A 17,184-nucleotide genomic window follows, 5' to 3' on the forward strand; every position below is an offset into this window, starting at 1 on the left:
CCCATTCATGGTACCTTCATAGTACTCTCCACAAAGGAAATTCTTGCTCTTGTTCTTGTTCAAGGTGTGTTCCTGCTCCCGAGTTTCCAAGAAGCCTTTCTGCAGCTTGAAGTGCAGCAGCCCATATAGGCTGGGGATGGGTCATTTTCTAATTCCATCACTCATGTGTCTCTGCTTTGTTCTTCACAGCACCTTCAGCATCATGAGAGCGGAGTTGAGGGCGAAAGCTGCTATTATCACTGTGCCCTCTGTAACTATTCCACCAAGGCCAAGCTGAACCTTATCCAGCATGTGCGCTCCATGAAACATCAGCGTAGTGAGAGCCTGCGCAAACTGCAGCGCCTTCAGAAGGGCCTCCCTGAGGAAGAGGAAGACTTAGGTCAGATCTTCACCATCCGCAAGTGTCCAGCTGCTGATGCCGGTGAGTGGCATTTCTTAGCTATGGCTATTGACTGGTGTATGTTCTGATATTTGATTTGGAGAGTTAAAGAGTTTGTAGCATTTCTCAGCCAGCTTCAGAATTTCCTTGTCATGGTCTCTCTTCCTCTTTCAAGGTGATAGTTAGTTAGTATTTATTACAGTAGCCTTACAAGCCCCAGTCAGGCTCAGAGGCCCACTGTGCTGGGTGCTGTACTGACACACCAGAAAACGTAATCCCTGCCTCAGAGAGCTTACAGTGTAGGGCCCCGACCCTGTGAAGACTTGAACACGTGTTTAATTTCATATGTGTGAGTTGTCCCATGGGCTTCAGTAGGACTAATTGCATGTGTGAAGTTAAGTACACGCGTAAGTCTTTTCAGACTGGGACCTAAAATAACTAGGGACATAAGAGGATGAGGGATAAAATCAAATTCAGTCAACTTTCATAGGTGGATATTTGCATTTTTTCCAGATAATTATCAATAGGGCCGTACCGAATTTACAGTCCATTTTGGTCAGTTTCACAGTCATAGGATTTTAAAAATCACAAATTTCATGATGTCAGCTTTTTAAATCTGAAATTTCAGTGTGCTTTATTTGTTGGGATTCTGACCCAAAAAGGCATTGTGTGGTGGTCACAAGGTTATTGTAGGGGGTGTAGTGGTACTGCTACTCTTTCTTCTGCGCTGCTGCTGGCGGAGCACTGCCTTCAGAGCTGGGCACCTGGCCAACAGCCACCACTCTCTGGGTGCCCAGCTCTGAAGACAGGACAGAAGTAAGGGTGGCAATACCACAACCCCCCTAAAATAACCTTGCAACCCCCCTTTAACTCCCTTTTGGGTCAGGACCCCCAATTTGAGAAACGCTGGTCTCCCCCGTGAAATCTGTATAATATAGGGTAAAAGCACACAAAAGATCAGAATTCACGGGGGGAGACCAGATTTCACGGTCTGGGATGCATTTTTCATGGCCGATTATAAATAAGGGTCAGCTATGCCATGTGCCCCTCACATCCTCATTCACTGATTGATTTCCTCTGGGTATTGCAGCAGAGGTGGCTCTTGAGGAGGGGTTTGGAGGAGGAGAGGATAGTGGCCTGCAGACTGGTTCTGAAGGAACGTTCCATGTGTAAGGGGCAGTGTGGAAGAAGGCACAGTGATATTCGTGTGAGACACTGGCAGGGAGCTGGAGGAGGGGTTCAACAGGGTGCATAATTAGGGATGGCAAGAGAACAGGAATTCTGTTTCACAAAAGTTTGTTGAGGTTTGGACATTTTGTGTTCTGTATTGGCATGAAACCAAGACCTTGCAAAACTGTGTGTGGGGCCCTTAACATCCCAGAATAGCCAATAGTCAGGACACTCACCTGTATTACGGGAGACACAGGTTCACGTCCGTGTTCTGCCTGATTCAGAGCAGGGTCTTGGGGGGTTTCCTACGTCCCAAGTGAGTGCCTGGGCCAGGGGACGACTGGCTGTTTCTCTCTCTGTCTGCTTTTGACCAAAAATTCCATCCTGGGCATCAAAAACCTTCCTGATGAAAGTTTTTTGTTTTTGACTAATTAGCATTTTCTGGTTTGTTTGTTTGTTTGTTTGTTTTTTTTTACGTATTTGTGGAAAGATCCCTGACCAGTCCTATCATAGGGACTGATCTCAGGGTGCAGTCATCAAGACAGGGTAAACATCTGGATGAACGCTTACATTGTGTGGATAGAAAAAAAATGCACATCTTAGAAATGTGTTGGTGGATGAAGGGTTTGGTGGTTGCTGATATACATGTTGATCAAAGAGAAACTAAAATGCTTGAAAATACCTGAATAAGCAAAACAAAAGTTCTCAAATCACTAAGGGTTAAATCTGGTTTTATAACCCGAGTAACCAGTCTGCAGGCTCAGGGGTTCTGTGGGGGCTGAGAGGAGGGAATCAACCTCCTCACAGTTCACAGTAGCAGTGAAAATATACTGTGGCTGCCACCCCACCCCTGGGGCTACAATAGAGGCTGCAGCTCCTTGGCTTTCTTTTCGTGGGTGAGAGGCGATTGCTGGAGGCGATCTCGAGCTCCACCAGAGAAGACCTTTCAGTTTCCCAGTACAATGTATTGACTTGTAATATACAACTCTGTATTTTGTAGCACATGTGAGTTTGTTAAAGGTGAAATGCAAAAGAGAAAAAGAATGACTTGGGCCCTTTATGCTATGTAAAGAAGGGTTGAAAGGCTTTTTTAAGAAACACATTTTCTTTTTCTTTTACTTTTACTTTAGAAGCTCAGGACTTACCTGTTTTTCCTGGAAGACTTTATGAATGAATGGAGAACTGTTAGGATTATGACATCACAGTAGGGTGACCAGATGTCCTGATTTTATAGGGACAGTCCTGTTCTTTGGGTCTTTTTCTTATATAGGCTCCTATTACCCCCCACCCACATCCTGATTTTTCACATTTGCTGTCTGGTCACCCTACATCACAGGTACTGAGGAAGTGGAACCTGACTAGCTGAGAGGGAAAGGGAATTATGGAGAGTTTAAATTTGTATTTTTTTCAACACTTATTTAACTAGAAGTCTTACAAACTTTTGGGGGAAAATCTCCCTTTGTTAAAGATTCAACAATCGTAGCTAGTCTAACCCCCTGCCAAGATGCAGGATTATTTGTGTCTAAACCATCCAACAAAGATGGCTCTCCAGCCTCCTTTTGAAAACCTCCAGTGAAGGCTCTTCCATGACCTCTAGGCAGCGTGTTCCATTGGCCTACTGTTCTTACAGTTAGGAAAGTTTTTTCCTGAGATTTAATCTAAATCTGCTCTGCTGTAGTTTGAACCCACTGCCTCTTGTCCTGCCCTCTGTGGCAAGAGAGAACAACTTTTCTCCATCTTTTTTATGGCAGCCTTTCAAATATCTGAAGACTGCTATCGTGTCTTCCTCCCCCCTCTTTTCCAAACTAAACATACCCAGTTCCCTCAGCCTTTGCTCATATGGCTGCATTCCATTCCTTTGATCATCTTTGTCACTCGCATCTGGCTCCTTTCTGGTTTATCACCATGCTTTTTATACATTGGTGACCAAAATTGGACAGAGTACTCCAGCTGAGACCTAACTAACGCTGCCTAGAGCCGTACTATCATCTCCCAGGGCTTGCATGCTGTGCCTCTGTTAATGCAACCTACATTTTTTGTATTTTTTTTTTTTTGCAAGAGCATCACACTGTTGACTTGTGTGATACACCACAACTCTCAGATCCTTCTCAGCAGTGCTGCTGCCAATCCAGTTATCCTCCATTCTGTATTTGTACACTGGGTTTCTCTTCCCTAAGTGTAGCATCTTACGTTTATCTTTGTTGAATTTCATTTTGTTGTCTGTAGCCCAGTTCTCCAATTTATGAAGATCCCTCTGAATTTTAGCTCCATCCTCCAAAGTGTTTGCAACCCACCCCCCAGCTTTGTGTCATCTGCACATTTAATCACTATTCTCTCTCTTCCTACATCCAGGTCATTAATAAAGATATTCAATAACACCAGACCCAGAACAGATCTCTGTGGAACCCCACTTGAGACTTCCCTCTAATCTGACATCATTCCATTAATAGTTACTCTTTGTTTGTGGTTTTTTAACCAGTTATGTATCTTAATGTTAGTTCCTCCAAACCTGCATTTCTCCAGCTTACTTATCATAGAATATCAGGTTGGAAGGGACCTCAGGAGATCATCTAGTACAACCCCCTGCTCAAAGCAGGACCAATCCCCAGCTAAATCATCCCAGCCAGGGCTTTGTCAAGCCGGGCCTTAAAAACCTCTAAGGAAGGAGATTCCACCACCTCCCTACGTAACCCATTCCAGTGCTTCACCACCCTCCTAGTGAAAAAGTTTTTTCCTAATATCCAACCTAAACCTCCCCCGCTGCAACTTGAGACTATTGCTCCTTGTTCTGTCTTATCAGAATGTCATATGGGACTATGTCAAAAGCCTTGTTGAAGTCCAGATATATTATGTCCACCGCATTCCCCCTATCCACCCCACCAGTTACCCTATCAAAGAAGGAAATCAAGCTGGTTTGGCATGATTTGTTTTAGTAAATCCATGCTGGCTGCTAGTGATTACCCCTTCACCCTCCAGGTATTTGCAAATTGAATAATTTATACATTGCTGTAGTAGCTTCCCAGGTATCAAGCTCAGGCTGACTGGTCTATAGTTTCCCAGCCCCTCCCTTTCCCTGTTTTTGAAGATGTGCGCTACATTAGCGCTTCTCCAGTCTTCCGGGATCCACCATTTCAAATCTTGGCAGAGAGCTCTCACTCCATATCCCTGGGGGTCTCCCTGGAAAGCACCAACAAACAGGAGGGCAAAACTTGACATTCCTAATGTTTCTAGATTCCTAGTTGAAAAAATGCAGGGGAAAAAAATCTCTTTACCTAATAAAGATGCAAAGGAGGAGGCAGCCCCTTTTGCAGGTCACCTTAATGATTTGGAATCTTTTCACTTTCTTTACAGCTTTAAGAAGCCTCTCAGCCAAACTTTAAGAGAAGTAATAAATACTGACAGCCTGAGGATTCTTGTTTGCCAAAATGTCAGGTCACCCCCCAGTAGAAGACCCTGCTCATTGGGTGTGCTCCCAGAGTAATAAAGCAACTGAGTTTGCATTTGGCTGAGACTGTACAAAACCAAAGTGGAGAATGGATAATTTCACCATCTTTCACTTGCTTTTATGCCCATAGAGAACTGAAGATGAAGGTGCCCAAATGGATGATAGAGCATGGCCCCACTTCTCTGTATGACAGCGAAGAGAGGCCCTGGCTAGTATCTGGGCTGGATGTTGGTTGTTTAGTTTTCCCTAATAAATGCTCTACTTTTCGGATCCTAGGAGCTACAGACCAACAACCCCGACTAGGTCTCACCTAGCCTGAGACTCCGGGGTTAGGGCAGATTGTTCTCTGCAGGGTGTGCTTCAGGGTCTTGTCCAGTTGAATTTCCAATGACACACTGCCTGGGGCTCCCATCACTCCGGTGGAGGTGATTGCACAGTGTGGTGGTGGTCTCTTAAAGGATGTCTACACAGCCCGTGGCAGTGAGTCTCTGAGCCTGGGTCTGCAGACTCAGGCTTAGGCCACTGCGCTAACAGTAGCTCCGTAGACCTTGCATCTTGGGCTCTGTAGTCCACCTACCCTTCCTAATCTGCAGGGCCTGAGCTCCTGCTCAAGCCACAATTTAAAAGCAGTGTCTCCAGAGTTGATTCTGGGCCTACAGACAGCCCACCTGAGCTGGCAGGGCCCGAAGGAAAGGAGATGTGTATAGCTCCTCAAGTCCATTGCTGACAGCTAAAAATAACAGATAAATAATAATAGCAGAGCTAAGCAATGACTGAGGGGAGCACTTCAGTGTTTCAGGAGGGAGGAGAGGAATTATTAGACAGGTCGAAGGGGGAATATTTATAAATGAAGGGATGAAATTGAACAAAAGAAAATATTGCCTTCTCAGTTACCTCAGACTGTAAGGATACATCTACACAGCCAGTGGCAGCCTGTGGCTTCAAGCCTCCAAGCCCCAGTCAAGTCAGCTAAGGCTGGCAGTCTAAATCCAGTATCAGCTCTGGAGATGTGTTCACCATCATGTTTCTGTGCCTGGTGTAAATGGTACCAAGGTCCCTGGATCTGGCCTGGTCAGCCAACTCTATTGAAATCTGGCACCCCTTGACACTGAGAAGCCACTTGTCAGAATGGTCCCTGGATCCATCCATGTCGACAAGTCCAGAGCTGAGGATCTGACACCATCTACTGTTGAGAACCACTTACCAAATATGTCCACGTGAGTAGCACTGAGCTCCCCGGATTCATACAGGTTAACCAGTGTGGTCTGAGGGACTGGTACCATTGACTCTCTGTGCTTAGCACAAGCAGCTTGGAAGTCCAAGTCATGGAATTTAAGGCCAGAAGGGACCACTATGGGCATAAAAACAAGATCTAGCCTGATCTGTATATCACAGCTCACCAACACCAAGCAGATCTGTCCGGGTTGACTGAATCACACTTTTGACATGTGTAGAAGTATTTCAGTGTAGGGCATATGTCAGCCTGGGAAAGCTGTCTGTCTTTCCCACTAAATCTCTCCTCTCTTCTCCTTCTACACTTTATCGCTGGGTGTGTTCATCCACTCACAGGGATTATTTCACTGTCATTCTGATGTAGATGACTCTCAAATCTACTTTGTCCAGGCCCACATCTAAGCCTATGTCTCGAATGCTTTCTTCTAGGTGGCTTGTCAGTTACTCAGATGCTCTCTATCTGCACCTAAACTGTCCCTCTGTACTCTTCTTCCCCATTCTCCTTTACTGTTAAAACACCCCATCCTCCCTCACCCGGGCTCACAACTTGGAAATTATCTTTCACTCTTTCCCCTTATATTATGCACATCTAAGGACTATATACATTTTTCTATTTCTTTACACCATATCAGAGATCCAGCCTTCCCTTGCCAGCCTGACAACTAAACCACTGAGCCACATTGGAATTATTTTCAGTCTTAGCTACTCAATCTTCCTCCTATTTGGCCTCACTAACGTGCACTTGGATCCCTTTCAGGATGATCCAAATACGCTGCCACAGTTATCTGTCTTGACAGTTATTCAGACCTGGTCACAATTCACTTTCGGTCCCTCTGCTGACTCCTCCTTAAGAACTTTAAACTCCTTGTCCTCACCTTCAAAGCTTCACCCCCAATGACATCAGTCTCCTGTCACCCTCTGCTCTGAGCAATGCCATTCCCAGTACCCTGTTTCCTTCTCCACCCCCATCTCCGTACTGTCTCACCCACGCTGCCCCTACATGTGGAATATCGTTTTGAAATCATTTCTCCAAGCCACCACCAGTTCTTCATTCAAGACCCTTTTTCAAAGCACCTTCTTTTGTAAGACCCAGAGAATGATTGTATAACTTGGTTTTTTATAGAATATCAGGGTTGAAAGGGACCTCAGGAGGTCATCTACTCCAACCTCCTGCTCAAAGCAGGACCAATCCCCAACTAAATCATCCCAGCCAGGGCCTTATATAAACAACAAGGAGTCCAGTGGCACCTTAAAGACTAACGGATTTATTTGGGCATAAGCTTTCATGAGTAAAAAAACCTCACTTCTTCAGATGCAACACCAGACTCCTTGTTGTTTTTGTGGATACAGACTAACACGTACCGCCTGATACTTGGTTTATATAAATTGAACAAAAGGCCTCCACACACAATCCTCCTGCTAAGATTTCCCAGGGTGGCCTGTGGTCTCTGCCTGCCTGTCCGACTGTAAGTGCTTAAGGGAGAGGCTGTTATCTTCGTGTATTGTGCAGCACTGAACCAATAAATAATAATGAAGAGTCTACTACAGTGCATTTCAGTGCAGGCTAAAGCTGTGTTCTGTTGTTCCTCCGCCTATTAATAGCATTCAGGTGTTGCAGCCATGCTTTGTGTTTGCACATGGCTAGTCTGTGCTCAGGTCTTATACTGAACTTGAATCTGTGCTGTGGAGTAGTCAAGGTGAAAGGAGTGGCTGTGGTGGAATAAGTTAGCAGGGCCCTTAGACAGAGGGAGGGAGGAGGGATAGCAAGGGTGCTGTGTATCTGGAGCTAATTGAAATACTATTATCAGTTTCACAGGACATTTCTAAATCCTTTTTTGTTCTGAAATGGAACAAAATGTTAAAATTTCCTGCAAAACAAAAATCTTATCGTTTTCAATTCAAAACAAAGTTTGTGAATTTTGACCCAGAGGAGGAAATGTGAGAGTGGCCATTTTGAATTTTCTTCAGTGCTTCAGTAGGCAAGGGAAGGAATGGGTACGTTGTCCCTAGGCATTATTTGTCTTCCTAGCTCTCTAGGGCAGTGGCTCTCAACCTTTCCAGACTACTCTACCCTTTCCTGGAGTCTGATTTGTCTTGCGTACCCCCAGGTCACATCTCACTTAAAAACTGCTTGCTTACAAAATCAGACATAGAAATACAAGAGTGACACAGCGCACTAGTACTGAAAACGGCATGCTTTCTCATTTCTACCATACAATGATACAATAAATGGGTTGGAATATAAATATTGTACTTGCATTTCAGTGTATCGAGCAGTATAAACAAGCCATTGTCTGCAAGAAATTTTAGTTTGTACTGACTTGGCTCGTGCTTTTTCTGTCGCCTGTTTTAAAACTAAGCAAATAGCTGGGTGAGTTCATGTACTCCTTGGAAGGCCTCTGTGTACCTCATTGAGAACCACTGCTCTAGGACAGTCACCACCTGTCTGTGTCAGTGCAATGCCCTGTATGTCTGAAAGCCTCCCGTCATGTAAATAATGTATTTCCTGTCTCTGCCTGGATGTGTTTGTGTGCACACCTAGGTATTTGTGGGCTTGTTCTATGGGCTGGTTTGCACACACTTATTTCTGTGTATAGGGGGTAGTGTGGGTGAGGCACTGAATTATGTGTATGTTGCAGGAAGTGGTTCAGAGCAGGCCACCTCCCCGGAGTAGCAATTTTGTTACCATAGCCTCAGTTCCCCCAACTATCCAATTAAGTCCCACATACCTAAGAGTTTGAATGACCATTCTCCCCTATGGGGTCTACTTTAGTAAGCCATTCCAGTTGTATAATTGATTCATTTGGCCCTCTCAGGCCCAAACTATTTCTCCCTAGACAGCATGATTCTCCTCAGCACTTCATCGTCGAGGTGCAAGGTACTCTGCAGTCATCCAGGGCTTGCTCCCTGCGGTCCTGTCTCCTAGGTGAGCCTAACTCATCTCATAGGAAGTGCCACCGCCATGCTTCTGTCACATGACCCTTAGTCACCTGACTCAAGCACAGGCCGGAGCTTGGGGCCTGTTTGTTGGGCCTGCGACACACCCAAGGGGTAAGATTATTAATAAAACCTTTGTTCACAGTTACAGCATTAGCAGCTGAGTGTGGCCTTGGGCTTCGTGTCAAGTTACTCTTGTAACAACCACCTTCAAAAAAATCTTTTAATCTTTTTTATTAAAGACCCAGGAAAAGAAGAGAAACCAGTTATAAAGCATTTGGAATGTAGTGTCCAGGAAGGCTTCCTTTTAAATAATATTCCTTACTCCTTTTCCCTTCTGAGGCTGGACCCGTTTCATAGGTTTTAGATGGTGTTGCCAATGGTATCAGCATTTGTGAGGAAAAGAGGAAAAGTTAGCTTTGATGATCTGGCACTGTTCTAGTTGACGTTGATCCTGTTTAATTTCCATAAAACAAGACATGAATACAAAAAGGGAGAAACAACCAAAGCAAAGACAGGAGAATCTGTGTAGTGTTCTGGTGCTGACTTCCACTTGCAGCTTCACTCCTGGAGAAACACAGGCCCAGCACAGGGTTTTACCAGCCACTCAGAGTATGTCTACACTGCAATTAGATGTCCACAGCTGGCCCATGCCAACTGACTTGGGCTTGCAGGGCTCTGGCTAAAGGGTTGTTTAATTGCCATGTCAGGGGTTCCTGCCTGAGCTGCAGCCCCAGCTCTGGGACACTTCCACCTCACAGGGTCCTAGAGCCCGGGCTCCAGTCTGAGCCCAAATGTCTACACCGCAATTAAACCGCCCCTTAATCCGAGCCAGCTGGCATGGGCTAGCCAGAGGTGTCTAATTGCCGTGTAGACTTACTCCCAGCGATGGCAAACTTCTACCAGTGTCAGGAATCTAGCACTGGCTCACAGCATGTCTTGCCAGAGGTGAAGTTAGTTGTCTTGGCTGGCCAATCCGGACTCTTGTTAGACAGAAGACAAAAGGAGAGATGGAGAAGAGGAGAAATAAAGTAGGGAATGAAAATGACACATGAGGGCGGGGTGACATCAGGAACCAAAGTCTCTCACCCTCAGGCATCATTCAGGATGGAGTAGAAGCTGGTGGAGGTGGTGATGATATAATCTGGTTTTCTCTCTCTGGCCCTACCTGGTCAGGATGTCTTTCAGAATCAGGACAGTGAAGGCCCAGTGAATGGTGCCATGGTGGATCCCAGGGTCTCAGGAGGCAGTGGCATTTGCAGCTTGCTCCTAACCAGTCCGCCCATCCCACTGCTCCCATTAAGTGACTCCCAGATAAGCCATGTCCAAGGCAGGGTGGCAACTTCATCCCATTAAAATTAATCAGTTCTAACACAGTTCAGTCATTTCAACTATAAACGCTTCTTCCTTCTCTAGACTCTTCCAGCTCGTTGTCCTGCCAGCCCATTACTTTACCAGGAGTTTGGAAAGACCCCTGATTACAGGTCTTCTAACTTTACAATTCAGTGTGTACCAGTCTACTTGGTTCCAACTTTTATTACTTCTACAAATAGTTTTATATACCAGGCCAAGCTGGACTTTTGTTACCCTGAATAACTTCGATTACTGGCCTGTGCACAACAGACTTTAGTGTCTTGCTGGGGCACAGTTTGAGTGGTGGGATTATTACCTCCAGTTTGCATGTGTGCAGTTGGTTTTTTGTGTATATCAAAAAAGGGGTGTATAACACCCTGGGTTTGCATGTAGATATTTCCATGCGTCTGTGTCTCAGTCTCCTGATGGAAGAGAGTGCCTGATTTGGCTTAATTAGTCCTCTAACAATCTACAAAGGTCAGGGCCAATTGCTTGTTCGTTTACATTTGTAATTGTGATAGTTCCTGATTGCACATTATTTGCAACTCATTCCCTCCCACCCCTTACAGAACACACATATACTTCCTCTCTCCCACCAACCCCTTACCGTGCGCACACACACACACGCGCGCGCGCAGCTGATGATACAGACCTCCCAGGAACTTCTGTGCCTACCGTGGAAAAGAGCTTTGGGAGCTACAGTCTGCTTCCTGTGGAGGGGAAATGAAGACACGGGCAGAGAAATTACACAGACACCGGGCAAGAAACCCAAGCCCCATTATCTGGGAGCCTTCTTGAGCTGGATGATTTAAGATCATTACGCTTTTCTGCTTGCTCTGTGCAGAGTTTGCTAATGTTGTAGCAGACAGGAAGATGAGCTCACGTGGGATACTCAGTGTTGCTGACCAAGAACAGTGCATCTTAGGGACTAGGAGATGCTTTTCTATCTTGGATATTTTAGGGCACCCCTCTCTATAGTATCTTAGCATATCTCTGGGCTTCTGCTATGGCTGGTATTTGTCGCTCATTGCAGATGCATTTGTTTGCTGTCACCCATGGGCCAATTTGCTTTTAATCCTGACCACTTAACAAAAAAATTCCCTAAACAATGATCAATGAATAGAGAGAGGCTGATGAGCATGGGAGACAGAACTTCCGTAGGCTAGCCCCAGCTCCTGAGACATTAATTTCTGCAGGAGATAGTGACAACAGAACTCAGCGGTAAATTTAAACTCATTCCTTCAGTCTAGCTCTCCCCAGTAACTCCTGCATACCTCCCCACACACAGATCTCACAGGCAAAAAAAATGGTTTAGAAACTAACCAAGCTACTGTTTTTACAGCTGGGAAGGAAGAGTGAAGGAGGAGTGTTATTTCTATGTGCAAATAATCTTAGATAGTGTGGTGGTAGCACCATGCAGCGGTGGCTTCAGGCACCACGCTCCAAGCGCGTGCCTGGGGCGGTAAGCCGTGGGGGGCACCCTGCCGGTTGCTGTGAGGCAGCAGTCAGGCAGCCTTTGGCGGCATGCCTGCGGGAGGTCCGCCAAAGCCGCGGGACCGGCGGTAGGTACGCCGAATCCGCGGGACCAGGGACCTCCCACAGGCGCACCGCTGAAGGCAGCCTGCCTGCTGTGCTTGTGGCGGGGAAAAAAGCTAGAGCCGCCCCTGGCACCATGTGTGTAGACAGGGCATGACAGAGATCAACATAAAAACTATTTTTGTCCAACCTGTGAAATAATCTTTTCCCCAAAAGCTGCAGGTACAAAACAAGCCTTTTTAGTGCTCATCTCAGATAGTTGTGCTTGAAGCTGCCAACACTTGGTGTGGAACTGCCGGATTGGTGTTTTGTCGATGTAAATGTAGCTCAGTGGTCAGTGTGTTGTGTTCCCCCGTGCCTGATCCACGCAGGATGCGAGTCTGTTACAGCCCCATATATAGCCTGGCTCTAGAGACTCAGGCTTTTAGTGCTGGAGGTCCCTGAGGTCAGTCATTTTTGAATGCTAGCTAAACATGTCCCGTTCTGATCCCAGCATTAGCAAACACCCAGGGACCTGCCTTTCTCCTCAGACTCAGGGTAGAATGGCTGCCAGCAACTTGGGTCATTATCTCTAGATGTAAAAGTCTTAACCACTGGGGAGCTCCTCTGTTCTCAGAGCAACTGAGAAGGGGGATTCTGGATATGTCTTCACTGCTCCCCCCCCAACCCCCCCAACAACAAAAAAAGGTGTTCTTACTGCTATTTTAACCCAAGGTGAGGACATGGCAATGCTTCTTTTAACAGTTTACAACTCGACTTTAAAGGCTCTGGGTTGAACTTGAGCTGCTAAGCTGAGGTAAAAGCAGATTTGCTGTGTATTCACTGCTGTTTTAACCAAGTTAGCTGCCCCCACCATCCAGTCTGTCCCTCTTGTTTGGTAGCCATTTCCTGGATTACACGTTGAATGGACAGGGCGAAATGCTGGCAGCTCACAGAGGCGTGGAAAACCTGCTACCCAGCTGGTGTAGGCAGAGGCAGGTTTAGAAACGAGCATCCCTGGCCCTCGTAGCCTGGGGGAATGGGACCACCATATAAGGCATTTCCGATTTGTAGGTGTCAGTGACGTATACGAGCTAGATAGTATTAAAGTAGGGCTGCAACAAGTGCCTGCTTTGAGTGGAAGTTTTACATGAGTCCAGTCTCCTCACTTGCACTGTAACCTTCTAAGGCCTTGTCTGTGCTGGAATTTGCCGATTCCTGCTGTCACTGTAGGTGCGCTGGTACCAAGTTTAGACAAGGTAAGCTGCAACATTCACCAGTGCAGCCTATCCCTGCTTGCAGTATGGGCCCATCCCTAATTTTGGTAATGCCTAAAATCTGTGTCTCAGATTGTAATTAAAGGTAAACTTCCCCCATAACCAAATGCAAGTATTTGGCCTTACCAAACAGAGGCAATGGAGGGTTTTAGAGAGATTCAAAAGAGTGGGATTGTCATTGTCACACCTTTGTCTGCTGTCTATGTGGAACTTAGTTCTGTGCACACAGGGCGCGTAGAAACTTCCCAGTGGGCAGAGAAACTTCAGTGGCTGCAGTAGTACAGTGCACCCTGGGCAGAGGAATTTCTTTTGCACCTCGCCCAGGGACACAAGATATTTGACTAAATTCTGTTTATTAGCAATGTGTAGGCAGGGTGAGCAGCTCTTCCAAACTGATTGCTCTGTCTAAACATTACCAGTAAACAAAATTACCGTAAGTCAAATCTCCTGTGTGCACATATGAAGTGCAATAGAAACACCTCTGTGCAGGATAAGGGCCTTTCATGGCAGAGCTGAAGTCTGTTGGTGAAGCAGGGCAGAAGCCTCCTTGTCTTCCTTGTATGCTGCTTTTCATGACTGTGTTCAGATTGCTGTCTTCTCCCATTCTCAGGCCTTGTCTTTGCCCCGTGGATCTGGAACCGTCTCCCCTGTCCTGTGCACTTGCCAGTCTTATTGTCCTCCTCCAAACCAGCTTCTTTCAGCGAGCATCCCCGTCACTAGCTACCTCTCAGGTGCTCCCTCCTTCCCACTTCCAGGCCTGCCCAGGATAGATTAAATCCGTCTAATAGGACAGTTCAGACGAGAGCCCAACCCTCTTCACAAATGTCAAATGCTCTCCCAGCACTGCTAGCTTCTTCCCTTATTTTGTCATCCACTGATCTTTCCCTGTCCCAATGTTGTCTTTCCTCAACATGTCATCTCTAAATTCCTTGTGGCAGGAACCTGTGTTTATATCTGAAGTGCTGTACACTTGATGCCATGTAAATACAATCAGATTATTGGTACATAGACTCTAAAGATTTGCTCTAAAGTCGTTGTGAATGCCCAGTCTGTGCAGCGTACTGGAGACTGGGCTAGAAAGGGCTGCTGAGTGTGTCCTGCCATGCGCCGGTTGGAATGGAATCGAAGAGCTTGCTGCAGCTGGAGCGATTGTCTAGCTTTGGTCTCTGAAGAGGAAATCCTTTTCTCTTGTCTCCTCAGCAGAAGATGAGGAGTGAGAAAAGCTATTGTCCTGTTCTGAGGAAACATTCAGTCTTCAGCGCAGTAACATACATGAAATAGCAACAAAGCACACTGCTCTTGGCAGTATGTGTGTACGCTGATTAAACCTACACTTCCCCTTTTCCTGCAGTGTTTCTCATCCTTGTGCCAAAGCCCCAGGGCACCCTCACATTCAGGATTATCATGTCTTCCAAAAAAGGTTTCATTTCACTTCTGTTCCTTAAGCCATAAGAAAACTTGTTGCTTTAACCTCATGTCATTCTGTTGGGATCTCAAAGCCCCATTTCTCCAAGCTGTTCTTCCATTTCTGAAGGGTATCATGACCCAAGTGTGACTCTCAGCTGTCTGGCAGGCCCACATAGACAGCTCTGCTCTGCTCTGTGTAATCATATCCTCCAAGGGATGTGTTCAGACACCCGGCTGATTCAAAGTTTCCTCCTTGATAGAGAAGTGGAGAGGGATATTTGCGACTGTTACGTTGCTTTTGCTTTAGTCTTTGTACTATTGTTTCACAGTCATCAAAACTGGAGAATTTTTTTTTTTGTGGTTAAAGGGCAGGGTGGCTGCTGACAGGAACGTCTGTGAGAAACAGAGTTTGAGGACATGGGGAGACAACCATTCCAGGTCCCACAAGAAAACACACTAGGATACAGACTAACACGGCTGCTACTCTGAAACCTGTCATTACACCAGGCTCAGTTTGTTTAGAAACATAGGGGGACTTGCTTGTCTCTGTACTTGTTCTCCAGCATGATCTACCCACTTGTCTGCCTTTTCTGCCCTTAATTTGGACAAGATTATGCAACACCTGGCTTCTTCTTTCTCTTCTTGCAAGAGGCTCTGATGTGAACACAGAGATGAGAGGCTGGCTGCTGAGAGTAGAGGGACAACATTTGTTCCTCTTTAATATCTGGCAGAGGCACATTTCCTTTATTATTTCTCTTTTGGTTCTTGAATTTAAAGAAAAGAAGAGCAGTTGTGTCCCAGAATCCATTTGACCAGCCAGCCGTGGGGAGATAATCTCTAAAGGATATGAAAGGTTTAATCATTTTAATAAAGTTTATCATAACTTTTTTCCATGTGCCCTGGTAAACATGAGAAGAGGATGGAGCGAGTAATATAAATATGCACAACCCCCCCAAGCATTCACTTAATGAAAGGCTCTAATGGGAGGCGCCTGGCGGGAAGGAAGTGGTTAGATAGCTGGGCTAGGGAAGGCAGACCAAAGACACGCTATAATATCATTGAAACGTGGCAGGAATCTCATAAACTCCCCATGTAGCTCCAGCAGACACTTGTCACCGGGAGCTCATGGCTTTCATTAAGAGAAAGAGAAGAAGCTCTGGCTGCTGACTTGTTCCAGAATGTTTTTCTTGTTTGGCTGCATCTTAAAGCCTTTTCCACTTAATAATAATAATAATAAAAAACCCCACCAGCTTACCCAGCAGATGCTACAGTGAAGTGTGTTGGGAAGATTTGAGGTCCCTCTACTGGGCTTTTCTCGTCAGCACCCAGCATGAATTTGTCTCACTCTAGTTCTAAAAAGCTAATGAGATTGGGTTTGGGGTTTTGCTTTGCTTTGGTGCTTTTGTTTTATGTTAACATTGGAGCCCTTGTCCCCTCGCGCTGATAAGTAACTAATGGACTTAATCTGGGGGGTAGGGCACAAGAGGCTGTCCCCTGTATAAAGTGGTGTGTTCCAGCCCTATGGAGTGATCGTTGCGTGGAAGTGACGAGCAGCTGAGCTTGGTTGACGCTAGCAGACTGCTGGGCCTACGTGCTTAGCAGAGGACAAGAACTCTAGTTCAAAGCAATTGTTTTGTTCTCCTCTTGAGTAGAGTCAGTCTCTGTACCGTGTCAGTCCCCTCTGCACACACTTCTGAAGATGGACTGTGGCCCTATCTGGAGCTGCAGCTCAGCCCCTTTACTTCATTCTGGTGTCATAAAGGATCCAGAAACCAGACTGCTCTCTCAACTGGGAAAGTCCCCTGATGTAAGGAGGCTTCCACCGTCCTACAGGGCCAATGGAATGGTCCTGTGCTGCGCTCTCTTGGCATGCTCCAATTCAGTCGCATGCTAAATGTGTGTCGGGAGAGGCAAGAGGTATGTGGGGAGAGACGGGGAGTGTGGTCAGAATGCACCGATCTGCCAGCCGGTTTCTTGGGGATCATTGTAGCCAAGACAGATTGGCCCCTGGGTACTGCATCCAGATTTAATGGTGATATTTGTTCTGAGAAACCTGGAGTTCTCTCGTATTGCTGTCCATAGAGATATAATAGGTTCTTCAAGTGCATGGTACTCTACAGTCCCGTCTCATTCAGTCATGCAAACTCACTCAAAGAGCATTCACAGCTGAAAATACATTTTGTCGCCTTTTAAGAGAGAGCTGTTCTTTAAAATGGCTGGTTGTCTACAGAGCAGGAGTTGTGGCTCCATTCTAGCTCTCTGGGACACCCAAGTACAGGAGGCAGCCCCAACATCATATTAGCTGTGACAAATCTTGCCCCACTGTATTGACCTTCAGCTTCTCTGTCAAACGTGTGTGTCTGCCTCTTGACCTGAAAAGAGCTGTAAAACCTCGGAGCACAGAACGCTCCCAGACTCCTAGCTCTTGGTGAGCACATGGACTTAAGAACCTAAGATGGGCCAGACTG

General features: G+C 46.0%; 1 protein-coding gene across 1 annotated transcript in view; it reads left to right on the plus strand.

Moving 5' to 3' along the window:
• ZFHX3 (zinc finger homeobox 3) overlaps positions 1-17,184 on the plus strand; it is a 217,911-nt gene that overhangs the window by 101,916 nt on the left and 98,811 nt on the right. The window contains exon 4 of the mRNA XM_044986910.1: positions 190-421. Coding sequence (XP_044842845.1) covers positions 190-421 — 232 coding nt within the window. The remainder of the gene's footprint in view (positions 1-189; positions 422-17,184) is intronic.

Source organism: Mauremys mutica, chromosome 14, assembly GCF_020497125.1.
Source record: "Mauremys mutica isolate MM-2020 ecotype Southern chromosome 14, ASM2049712v1, whole genome shotgun sequence".
In the NCBI taxonomy this organism is placed as follows: Eukaryota; Metazoa; Chordata; order Testudines; family Geoemydidae; genus Mauremys; species Mauremys mutica.